Genomic DNA, 12952 nt, shown 5'->3' with positions numbered 1-12952 from the left:
ATAAGTTAAGGCGATTCATTTTGCGTGTGGAATGTAAATAAATCAAGGTGATATTACTAAATATATGAATAATGATGACATTTTTTTTTTCTATGAAAATTATCCCTATGGGCAATAAATGTTTTCAAATCATAAAAACAAGGAAACATGGTGAGTTTAGTCAGTGATTACAGAAGAATTCGCTCTAGATATAACTTTTATTTATTTATTTAATAATAATAATAAAAAAATAATAATAATAATAAAGTACTTGTCTTTGTCCCACACACATTGTTCAGATACCTGAGTCAGATAGCCCCAGGTGAACGCGTGTTGCGCGTGCACGCCGCTTTGTCTGAAAAGGCGTTCACGTGAGCGCGCGAGTCGACGCGCCGAAGACGTCGTACCACGCGCGCGCGCATGCAGGCAGGCAGCGCTCGAGCACACGGCGAGTGACTCCAACCTTAAAGCGTCCCGTCTTGAGGGCTACACAGCGCTGGGAGGTTAAGAAACAAAACCAAAAACTTCTCACAGAAACTTTCATTCCATTCCCAGTTATTCTCCTCAAGACGGAATCAAACTCCGAGTTGGATACCTTCCAGCGAAAACATCTTTCGAAGCTGTTTTGATACGAGTTGTGCGTGGGGTTTTTTTCACCGTATGTTCGTATTGGCGCCGGGCTCGCGCTCACTCTCTCTCGCGACTGGCTTTTTTCACGCAGAAGTTTGACCTCGCGAGACTGCCGATACAAACCCGTCTTTTAAAACAGTATTTTTTCCCTCCCCTGTAGTCTTTGTTTGTTTGTTTGTTTGTTTTTTAAAAAAGGTCTTCATCAACTTTTTAAACCAGAAACGGACGGTGAAAACTCCCACCGTCTCCGTGAGCAACTTTTTTTTTTTTTTTTAAATTTGCTTTTAAAGTGAACTCCACGAGACGCCGCATCTCCATGTGGAAATCCGAAGACGGGCTCAGAGATACATTTTAACCGAAGCGAAAGTCGTGTTTTGTCACCGCTTGTGTGTGCAGAAAGCTTCGACGCGACGATGAAGGCGATTGTTGCGCTCGCGGTGTGTGTATCCGCAGTGATTTGTGCCTCAGCCAGCCCGAGTGAACAGAAGTCCAAGAACTGCAATGAAGTCCGGACGGCGTACAGCTCGAAGGGCTTCAACAGTAACGACGTCCCCAACAAAGGAGTGTACGGTAAGACTCCTCTCTCAGCCTTTCTCATTCAACTTCGCGGCCTCTCAAACACAACTAGGTTTTGTGACTTGACTCTGAACACGTTTATTACTCTCTACCTCGACTACAATGAACGAGGGGGATATAATATATAGCCCAAAGCTCCTACACGGAAAAGTTTGCTCTGCCAGAAGCTAAGCACAAATAGCTTTATAATAACACGCATAGTTCTGAGTTCATTTTATAGCCTGAGCATTATGCTGTAATTCGTTTAAACCTATAGACTCGACGTCTGGCTGTGATTTTATGTCGGGAAACGGGTTTGTTTCTCTTTTTTTTTTTGTCTGAGGAAACGAATGAGAGCAGCATGTAGGCTATGTGGAGGGCTAGAGGTTTTCCTAGCTTGTTTTTTTTGTTGTTAATATTCTTCACGACGTGAACATTGTGTCTGTATGGCACTTGGAAGCAAAAGTACCTACATTCCCCAAGTCGAAACCTAAATCTTATCGTAGTAGACTATAATGGTTATGTAAATGTAGTGATTTTTATCTGGTTGTAGGTTGCTGGTGAGAGAGAGAGAGAGAGAGAGAGAGAGAGAGAGAGACTGTGAGCTCTTCTTCGTGATCAGGATGAGCAAAGCTGACTCCAGGATCCACTCTGTTTATATACCACATGTTTCCCTGGAGTTAAAGGAAATCCGTGGCTTTTACATTTACATGTGTTTATTTGTACTATTTATCATCTAAAGTGCTATTAAAATGAGGAGAATGCATTTCAAGGGTGTTTTCCCAAGCTTAGGAGTCTGGCCGAGGAGTCGGGCACTGGCTCTCAGGCGGTCCTGTGATCTGGACTTCATTTTAAAAACCTGCTGAACCCAGTCCCCCCAATACACACACACACACACACACACACACACACACACACACACACAACACAGGGATTTGTTTGTCTGGGACCTCTTTCACCTGAAGTGAGAATCACACCCCTGGGCTAACAAGTTTTTCAGTATATTGGTTGCCATGTACATTTACATTTTTGGCATGTGGCTTACGTTTATCTCATTTATTACACGTTAAGGGCCGTGTCATAGAAGGAAAAAAAAACGACTACGGGATGTCCTGTAAGTCTCCAGACATGGGGGACTATGTACGCCAGCACCACGCCGTTCATGTCTCGGTCGGTCCGCAACACTTCCAGTCTGCTTGAATTTGTTAGTAAGTTTGGTAACAATGTCGTGTGTGTGTGTGTGTGTGAGTGAGAGAGATGGGCCTGTTAAAGTCCATCGCAACCTTGCTTCACGATCTAGCCGTGCGAAGGATTTCAACACGTTCTTCTTCTGTCAAATGCGTTCTTAAATGTGTCTGAAAATCAAAATGCATAACGTAAACCAAGTATTAAGTTTTGGAAGATATTGCTAGAAAGTGGTACGTTTCATTGTGTATGTGGCCTTTTTTTTTTTTTTTTTATAAACACAGAGGGCAGTTGTGGCTCAATGGTTAAGGCTCTGGGTTACCGATCGCAAGGTCAGGGTTCAAGCCACAGCACCACCAGGCTGCCACTGTTGTGCCCTTGGGCAAGGCCCATAACTCTGTCAGTTCCCGGGACGCTGTATCACGGCTGACCCTGTGCTCTGACCCCAGCTTCCTAACAAGCTGGGATATGTGAAGAAAAGAATTTCACTGTGCTGTAATGTATATGTGATAGATAAAGGGGGCTGCTTCTTCTTGTTTTGGGACACCCTGTGGATCAGGAAAGGCTGCTTTCTGTCCCCTAACATTTAAATCTATGGTTTTCAAAGCCCATCTTACAAATACCATTAATACTGCCGGGTTTAACGCTTTTTCGTTACATAAGTAAATGTTGTTATTGTCTCCAAGTTTTAAATCCATGCTTGGACTATAAATTCCACCACAGGAAAAAAAATCCAGATGTGGAATAATCTTGCCGCCACATGTCTGATTTATTTATTTATTTATTTATTTATTTATTGCAGTTCTAGTTATATTTCAAGGTTTTATGTTGTAAAATGAGCCCATTTGCAGAGAACTTTTGATTTGTCCCCAAGTGGTTGGGACTAATGTGTGACTTGTAATGAATGAAATGCTTTTCACAGTCACCGAAGCCCTTTGTGGCTGGATTCGTTTCACCCGATGACGTAGTGTAATCAGTCCCTCGAGGATGTCGCGAATGCGAAATCAAAACGAACTCCGCAGTATTCATCACAACGCACGTTCAGTCAAAACCCTCTTCGATTCACGTGCGTCGAACACGAGCACAGCTAAGAGGTCTCGTTTCCCAGCAAACTTCACGTCGAAAGACCACGCAAAACAATTTCCCGCAAGTAAATTTCGCCAGTTCGAGCGCACAAGATTTCCACTCCGCAAGATGCATCACAAACTTTGAAAAAACCTGCCGCGAAATCAAGCGTCTTTGGCCGCAACGGTCATTACAAAACTTTGCGAAATCTTGTACAGACTGTGTAATGTAACTGTATTGGACAAAAAAATTCTGCTCCTGTTCAAAACCATCATCATGGTAACTTTTTTTTTAATGTACTTTGTGTTTTCTCTTGGAAAGACTGCATCATTGTTATTATTACTGACTATAAAATACCCTGTAGACATAAACCCAAGTAATGTAATTCATCCTTTCACATCATTTGGACATAATTCATAAAACAGCATTGCTTCATTTATTTATTTATTTTTTTGCATCAACTTTAGCTTATTGATGTATTGATTTTATGATACTGGCGTTTCAGCTGAGACTGTGATTATGGGAAGTTAGTAGGTGGAGTGATGTAAGTCTTAGTAGTTGGGTTATATGTGCGAAATAGAACAGCTGTCTCAAATCACAGACTCCATTTGCTTGTAATTTGCCTTGTACTTTCCACCAGGCCCAAAGCCCATTGTTTTCCCCGGTGTATCATTGTAATGTAAAATTCGTCCGATTGTACCCAAACTCGCCTGCATCGATAATCTCTTATTGTAGCGCAACTCGGGGTTTTGTCATGACTGTTAACAAGACCGCGTCCTAATGGCTTGTTGAACAGTCTGGGTGCCATGCGCATGTGCGTCTCACAATAGACCCTGATACGCATCGGACTCTTTTCTTTGTCAGTAATAGGGCCTGAGATAATTGATCCGGCGAGAGTAACAAGGTCTACTGTCGCTGAAGGGTGGAGGCTTCTTAGAAAGCAGAAAGAGAACACAAAAAGCTCTGCTTTTTGGCTAACAATGTCTCCTGTTGCTAGGGTGAAAATGGTCCACAGGAGAACGTAATTGAACGGTCAGTGTCCCCCTTCTGGTTTTGGCTTTCAGCGCCGGCCCTTTTCACCTGGTAGTCAAAACATCTATTCTCCATATTTCCATGGTCCTGAATCCACATTCTATCCACAGTTAGGCCAAGTATATCCAACACAGCACCGATGTCCAAAATTATATCCTTTCCAAGCCAACTTGTCTGCTTTTCTGTGATTAATCAGCAAGGGTATTATTATTTTTGCCCTCTGCATTTAAAAAAAAATTTTTTTTTTAACTCCCCCCTCCAGATGGTATGTTCCAGCCAAGCTGGCCAAATAAAATTTTTCATCCAAACGGTATACTTCATTCAGATGTTGTGACCCATTGGTATTGTAAATGACATATTACCATAACGGACACATTGAGAACTTTGTGTTACAAAGTTCTGCTATTTCATCTCCACCCAGATAGAACGTAACCACGAGCACAGTTTTTAGACAAAGCTTCTAATATGACTAGTGATCCATCAGCCACAAGCATCTTTTTGTTTTCAACTCGTGGTGGAAAAATTATAGTATTTGCCGGCTGAATCGCTGTCCTTTCAATTAAGACGTAGCGCTTGTGGTGGTTTGTACGTGAACCAGGCCAAGAATACGATCGAGCGTGTCCTGTCCTGTAATAAATGTGCAATTTTATTCCTTTCTTTACTCCTTTTGACAAAGATTTTGCACAAAAGCATACCTAGACCAACACGGACATATTTGACTCTTTATATTGCTCTAATTGATCTCTTTTTCTCTTTTTTTTTTTTTTGTTGCTGTTTAAAAGGGTTGTGCACCATTGGAAGTAGTGTTAACTTTAAATAAGTATGTTTGCGCAGGTTGAACAGAAGCACGGATCTGATCTGCCTGGTATGAAAAAGCAGTGGAATTATCTTTCCACAGTCTAATGGAGTACACTTTTTGAACTTCTCTTTACCGTCTGGGATTCAAGATGTTTATTCGCCAACCAGTTGGTCTCCTCAGATCCTTTCTGTACGAGAGATACCAAGGATTATATTATCGTGGAGGACCTCATAGTTACTTAAGCCCTGAAGTACACAGTTCCCCACTAAGGTCTGAAGCTTTCACACCCTCCCATTCCTAACCAAAGCAGAGAGGGTCTTGGCCTTTTAAAGAAAAGCCCCAGTGTTTGTGATGGTTGATGATTGGCCTAGATGTTGTAAAAACGTGTGTGTTGAGTTCCTGCTGCTGCGCAGTGCCTCTTCAAAAGGAGAGTGGTTAGCACTGACCAGATTGGTATCTCTTTGTGTCAACAGTTTCTTATTGGGAGGCAGCAGAACACTCTTTCCTGTGCTAGAGCAGTCTGTTTTGCTTCATATTGGCAGCTGGGTCTTATGTCATGCCTCAGGTATGGACAGTGGTGAAGATCAAAGGCTCGTACTTCTTTGCTCTCGGAGGATCGTTCCCGTTCTAATTACTTTAGCGCATTAGAACTGCAGAACCGGCGACCGCAGTTCTTCGACTTCCTATTATAGTATACATCTTGTACATGTTCTCATAGGGGTATGCTTGACGCGTGAAATATTTCCACGTTTTAAACTGGAGGTCATATCTTATGTTCACTATATGTCTCTCAGCTGCAGTCTGGTAAATAATCAACTGTGTGCCATATCACTGCAGAGATAAGACATGAGTCGAAGGGAGGGTCCAGCCATGCCCGTGATCTAAAAAGCTCCTGTTTTGCGTTACACAAAGTAATGTAATAAGACTTGACCAGGTCAACTAATATGTCCCGATCAGTGTCATTTAGATTTGAATCAATCCCACAGTTCTGTCTATTGGACGAGCGTGTAGTTATCTCTGCAGCAGTGCAACCTTTTGCTTTGTTCACGTGTGTTATTTATTTATTTATATATATATTTTTTGTACTGATAAAGCCCTGCCTAAAACAAGTACTGACATAAAAAAAAAATCGTTACGTCTGAGTTCTGTCTCATATCAAATGCTGTGGACTAGTTATTTAGATTTGATTTATTATTATTATTAGTAACAATAATATTTTTCAACATTTAGCCTGGCTATAGTCATGGTGACATCACGCAGTAGCGCACACAGGAGTTTCACTTATTGAAATACGATCCAAATGGAGAAATTGACTGGTCTAAACCGATCAAGATACTTTTGGCTGTACTCGCCAGTCATGATGCTTAATTGCTCAAAGGCCGTATTTTCTATTGCGGAGTGCATTCGAGTAAACCTGGCTGTTTTCTCTTGGTCGAATGTGCAGTGGCAGTTAAACAGCAGGGCTCGTGTGAACACAGCCTCGTGCTCTTTGTAGTGTCGGGTAAGAGCAAACGCATCAGGAATTATATTTCTCTTTGTCAGTGACTAAGGATGAAGTCTTTTGTCAAGAAACGGGCCACTAGAATATCAACAGTATCGATGGAGGGAATTGATCCTGGCTCGACAGAAATTGTTCCTCCCTGTTGTCAGCGAGATTACAAGCCTAAGAACGGATAGCAAAAAGAGTATCGTGCACTCTTTTCTGCTTAACACTCTGACCTCAAAAGCATTTGTCTTAAACCAGAAGTGTTGCTTAAATGTGTGTATGTGTGAAAAAACTGCTTCTGCTGCCATGATCGTTTTGAATTGGCACCTAGCTGTTTTCTGATGAGCAGAGAATAATAGCTGAAGTGCATCACTGTAGCCAGGAGCGTATCAGTGTGGGTGGGCCTGCCATTAGAAATCAGCATGAATTAAAATCATCTGAGAAGCTAAGGGTGAAGGGAATGAATGTCCCTTATTTTAGATAATATTGGTTTTACATAGTAATTAAGAGGAAAGTACGTTCACCGGCCACTTGGATAATGTTCACCCAGTTAATATTCAAAACAAACATCATAAAGGGGGGGAGGAGGGGAGGGGAAGGGGGTGATTTCAGTGATTTTGACCATGACAAGGTTGATGGTGCCAGACTGGTATGAATATTGAGGGTAAACTGCACTCTTTACAACCATGGCGAAAATAACAGCAGCTGAAGAACACACAACGTGTCGAATCTTGAAATGGATGGACAACAGCAGAAGACCACATCGGGTTCCGCTCCCGTCAGCCAAGAACAGGAATCTGAGGTTCACTGAAACCGGACAGACAAATACTGGAAAAAGACCAGGCAATGTTTTTGTAATCTCCAACTGTGCTGTTTCAGTGAGACCAAGCCTAGTGAAGCCTCAGATGTCTCTTCTTGGCATGGAACCTGAGGTGGTGTTCCGACGTTGTAGTCCGTCCAGCTCAAGGTTCAACATGTTGTGCATTCCTCAGGCCCCGTTTACACTAGTGCTTTTTCCGTTTTTCCAAAAACGCATAACTTTCGTTACGGCTGTCGTCTACACTACTCGCGCGTTTTCGACCCTCGAAAACCGCGACTTTTGGAAACTCTGAGCTCGCGTTTCAGTGTAAACAGACCAAAACGAAGACTTTTGAAAACGAAGGCGTGGCTCCGCCCACATTCGCCCCCTGATTGGGACTTCCGGATGACTGCGCATCCTTCCCTGATTCATCACTCCCGTACAATATGACCATCAAACTACCTTAATCGTTTACGCAACAACATGGAGACTGAACCGCAAGCTTTGCTGGATTTGTTGTCATTCTTAGGCAGCAATTGTCCAGTTAAATTCTGTATTTTATTAAACTGCAGCTGCTTACATGCGCAAGAGGCGAGCTATGATTAGAGAAATCGGCAACAAATCTCATTTCAAGCGGCGTAAGCCCTACATGGACCGCCGGTTTTGGGTTGGACCAAAAGAAAGCGGACCGCAGACAGTGAAACCAAGGGGAAACGAGCGAGACACATGGTGACAAGGTTTCTTGACCCATAAGCTGTTTTGAGCAGCCCACATTAAGAGCAGCCTACATTTTAAAAAAAGAAACAATATCCCTTATTGTTTTTTTCATAATGAGTGTATGACTGCTTATGTGACCTATGCATCTGTTTTTACCATCATGTATCGTTTATGTATTCACTGCAGTGAACCAGTGTACTGTTACAAATAGTTATGTCTTAAACGCCGTTTTAAAATGAAAACTGACTAGCGTAAACAGGGCCTCAGATGCTCTTCTGTTCACCAGTTGTGAAGAGTTATCTTGGCCTTCCTGTCAGCTTGAACCAGTTTGGTAATTCTCCTCGGAGCTCTCTATCAGTAGGGTGTTTCCACCCACAAAATCGCCACTCACTGGACGTTGTTGTTGTTTTCCACACAATTCTGTGTGTGAAGGAGTATTCATTTTCTGAAATACTCAAAACGGTCAGAGCAACTGAGATCAGGTGCCACATGATTGGCTGTTTGCATAATTGGTATTCCTAATAAAGACAGTGAGTGTAATTAAAAAGGTACTTTGGGAATTGTTTGAGGAAAAACATGCTTAGAATGCTTTGCCCATTTCAGTACAAATATGGGTTTAGACTAACTTGTCATCAGTCTGCAGGTGGAGAAATTCATTTCAATCAAAATATATATAAATCTTTACTTTAGGGCATTGGCAGCATTTCTGAGGTACCGTTATTGAGCTGGATGGAGATATCAGTAAGGGTAATTAAAGCTTCGGGCCATGGGCGAGGCTAAAATGACCTTGCTGCAGCCTGTTCCTGTGTCATGGCCAGGCCCTGGGGCTGGCTGACTATTTGGCTATCAGAAAGAAGATATGAAACACGTTGACAGACACATTACGTAACGCGTGAGTGGGTGTTTGAGGATGTAAGAGTCTTGGAACGGTCAGCTTTGCAATTTTGAAAGTCGGTTCGCTTTGGAGATTGCACGTGTCGAGATTAAGGCATGAACGCTCTAGTGCCTTAGGATAGTTTCTACTCGGAAGCACATGGCCCTGATAATCAGTTACGTCACGATGTGCGGAACGTGCGGTGGATTCGAGACACAATATTACCAAGTGGTTGAATACAGGAAGCTATAAATCGGCTACTAATCCAGCTGGTCAACTTGCTTGTAGCCAAAGCTTGCATGAGCATTTTGTCTGTACTTGTGGTCTCTGAATGTAACCCAAGTCCTGAGTCTTGTCTCGTTTTGCTCCGTTTCTCTGAAAACCACTGGAGTTTGTTACCAGAGTGTAACGGTAACATTCATTTTCTGCTAGTTTCTATACATTGTTACCCGGCACTCCCCCTGCAGAGCCTCCAGTGAGTGACGGCCCAGCAGGGGGTGAATTCTGCATGCAGGAACAATCAAACAAATGCCCCGCCCCCCCACCCAAACCCCGTTCCAAATTACATTCTGCATGAGACCACCAAGACCCACACACTGGGAGCCCAGATCACCAAGCAGCAACAAAGCTTGCGCCTGCAGAGGATTGACGGGGCTGCACCACCGAGTGAAAATTGCAAGGGGATTTTGACTGATTGAAGAGGAGCCTAGTCTGAGGATGAGAACAAACCTCAGGACTTACCAAAAAGGAGTTGGCACTGTGTGTGATTTCAAGCAAGCTTCAGTGTTGCACTTTCGGCGAATAAGCTGGACGTCTCTGGGGCCTTGCCCAGGCGCTGATGTTTGCTTTTAACCATATACATACACATGCTCTGTGTGTATGGATGAGGCATATGCGTACTGACCTTTTCATAGCCCTCTACTCACAGCTTTGAAGCTTGTGCCTCTGGTGACATTGTTTAACTCGCTGTTCTTCTGAGTGAACCAGGCTGTGCAGTGCAGCGCAGAGCCACTCCTGATTGACGCTTTGTAAAAAATCCGCCTGCACATTTGTGCCTTTTCCTCACCACAAGGCAGATAGAGGCCGCCACCGAAGCTCCTTGTTAACACATCCAATTTGCATGTGGAGTTCCCAGGGGCCCATTCACTTGGCTCATGCATCCTGCCTTGTCTTAAAGAGCGTGCTTTGTAGGAAGTGTTGATGCAGGCATTCCTTTTTATCTAGCCTTAACATCTAGAAGCTTTTCTTTTCTTTGTGCTCATTCTGTTGGGCCATTTTTTTTTTTTTTTTTTTTTTTATCTGTTCTGGCTTGCTCCAAGGCCTCATCCAAGGTCTGGTCCCTTCTCTTTTTATCCTTCATTGTGTCTTTTTTGTTTTGTTTTTCTTTCTGCTCTCTCTTCTCTTTCAGTTGAATTTAATACCAAAACCCGTTGTTTTGTGCATTTGCCTTGACAGACGTCGTTGTTACGAGGTCATGTTTAATCACGCTCTTCGGATCTGTTGCAGAGACGAACCGCTCAACGGAGAAAATGCGCAGTCTTTTGAAAGAAGACATTGTGTTGTCGTGTTTCATCTGTGGGTGTAATCGAGAGCACTAGCATCAGTCCACCAGCTCCCAGTCTCTACTGTGATGTGTTCCATGCTACCCTTCCCTTACCAGGCACAGCTCCATATGAAACTCCCTTGTTTCATGAGCAGCATTGCAAATTAAGCCCCGAGACAGTTGCCGTCCACTAGTATTGATGTTAATGGGAATAATAGTACGGATGCTGCCAATAACTGTGGTGTTTTTATGGTCCCAGAGCAACGTTTTGTGGCTGTGGAGACAGAGGAAGGACATGGGCCAGGGATTTTGCCGTGGGTTTTGGGCAGTATCCCCAGCTTGGCTAACATTCCAGAACCTCTGAATGCTTGCTAATTATTCCCATAAGCTTCATCGGGTATTGGCCTTGATGAGCCTAAGACCAGATCTCTGCTTGCAATGGTAATTCACATTCACTTCCCCACCACCTATGTGCTTCCTTAATCCCACTTTTACAGACCTTCTGAACATGCCATAAAGTCTTTTGAGGAGGATAAAAAAAAGCACGGTGTTGATCTGATGTGTGCTGTGGTAAAAGGATGGGGGATTAAAATGCCCTCTGGTTCTCACAGACCCCATTTACTTTTTAGATGGCTTTTCCAAAAACTGACCATACGATGGCTGAATTTACCAAACGTATTTTAAACAGGCCATCTCTTTCAAACGTCTTTAATGGGATGGGGGGGGGGGTTTCCTCCCCCTGAACATCATTACATAACTGTCACTACATGTGTTGGTGTCCCGTCAAGGGTGAATTCTCCTGCCTTGAGCCCGTTTAGCTTGGGTTCACTGCGACACTGATCAGGATAGTGGTTACTGAAGATGAATGAATGGTGATACTTTTTATGATTTTATGATATGGATTCCAATAATGATCTGATGTATTTTTTTTTTAATTGAAGGACTTCACTTAAGATGGCCATATCATATTGGTGCCATGTCTAAATGCATGAAAGGATTGTCAAAGTTTTTTTAATTTTTTTTTTTTTTAGGTATATTTATTGACACTTGTTTACTACAGTCCTCTTTGGACATGTGTTGTGTGTGGCATTGCTGGTATTGTGCTTACCACATGAGAGATTCAGGCAGTTTTTCACCTGTCCTTCTCAAAATGTGTGCTAAGCTGGAATTATCAGGCAGCGTGAAGAGAGGTTTTGCTGTTTGCTTTGTCTAAAGCCCTTAAAGTGCACTTATTACGCTATATTCAATTCAATTCAATTCAATTCAATTTTATTTGTATAGCGCTTTTTACAATAGACATTGTCTCAAAGCAGCTTTACAGAAATATCAACATGGTATACATATATTAAAGGTGTGAATTTATCCCAACTGAGCAAGCCACTGAGTGGCGACGGTGGCAAGGAAAAACTCCCTAAGATGTTTTAAGAGGAAGAAACCTTGAGAGGAACCCGACTCAGAAGGGAACCCATCCTCATCTGTATATTAAAGTGCCTAATTTGTTTGAGGTCTCATACATTAGGTTTACATGCATCCAAGAGGAAAAAACACTTCAATTTTCTCATAATTTACATTGCAGCACCTCTGTTTCCTCAGGGTCACAAATGACTCGCTCAAGGATGCGTTCACTCTAAACTCCTCCTTTCAGAGAGCCTACTCTGCTCTGATTGGTAAGCTGTCCTGGTCTGTTGTGATCGACACCGCTTACAGCACGTGTCAGAAAGGAAACGTCCATTACCATATCTAAATTTCAGTTCACTACTAATGTCGTCGGTTTTACTTGATCGATTTCAAGCCTGAACCAACATCGCAAGCACGATGAGAACAGGACGTTTCTCAATGGTAGGTTTATATGTAGTTTGGCAATAACATGAGTTAACCAGTTAGCAGAGGCTAACTGCTAACAGGCTAAAAGTTGTGCACTGGCTGTACACGTGTACAACACACAACTACGCATTTGGAACACGGAAGAAAATATATACATAAATAATGAATCATACTTACAGGTTGTGATCCAGAGGTGCAAGATGGTGTAAATAAAGTGGCTACGGCTCCATCTTTAACGAATAATCGTTTCGCTGATCCCGCGTTGACTTCAGCTAGATTTGAGAAGCGGCCGTCAGTGAAATGACGGGAACACAACGAAGGTCGGAGTTGAACCGTATCGTTTTAAAATGAATTCTAACCACTGACGCTTTACATCCTCGTCCTTTGGGAGTCCATGCAAAGTGGTTTTGCTTTTGCAGCGCAGAAATCAGCGTCTTCTAGACACGACCCGACCCCTTTAGGAC

The 12952-nt window shown here is 42.8% G+C and overlaps 1 protein-coding gene across 1 annotated transcript in view; it reads left to right on the top strand.

The window, feature by feature from the left end:
- Positions 1 to 371: 371 nt before the first annotated feature.
- Positions 372 to 12952, top strand: part of gpc4 (glypican 4) — a 47197-nt gene continuing 34616 nt past the window's right edge. Inside the window, exon 1 of the mRNA XM_017474767.3 lies at positions 372 to 1179. Coding sequence (XP_017330256.2) covers positions 1023 to 1179 — 157 coding nt within the window. The 5' untranslated portion in view covers positions 372 to 1022. The remainder of the gene's footprint in view (positions 1180 to 12952) is intronic.

Source organism: Ictalurus punctatus, chromosome 8 (genome assembly GCF_001660625.3).
Source record: "Ictalurus punctatus breed USDA103 chromosome 8, Coco_2.0, whole genome shotgun sequence".
In the NCBI taxonomy this organism is placed as follows: domain Eukaryota; kingdom Metazoa; phylum Chordata; class Actinopteri; order Siluriformes; family Ictaluridae; genus Ictalurus; species Ictalurus punctatus.
The sequence above is the reverse complement of the archived record's forward strand: the minus strand, read 5'-3'. Positions and strand labels throughout refer to the sequence as shown.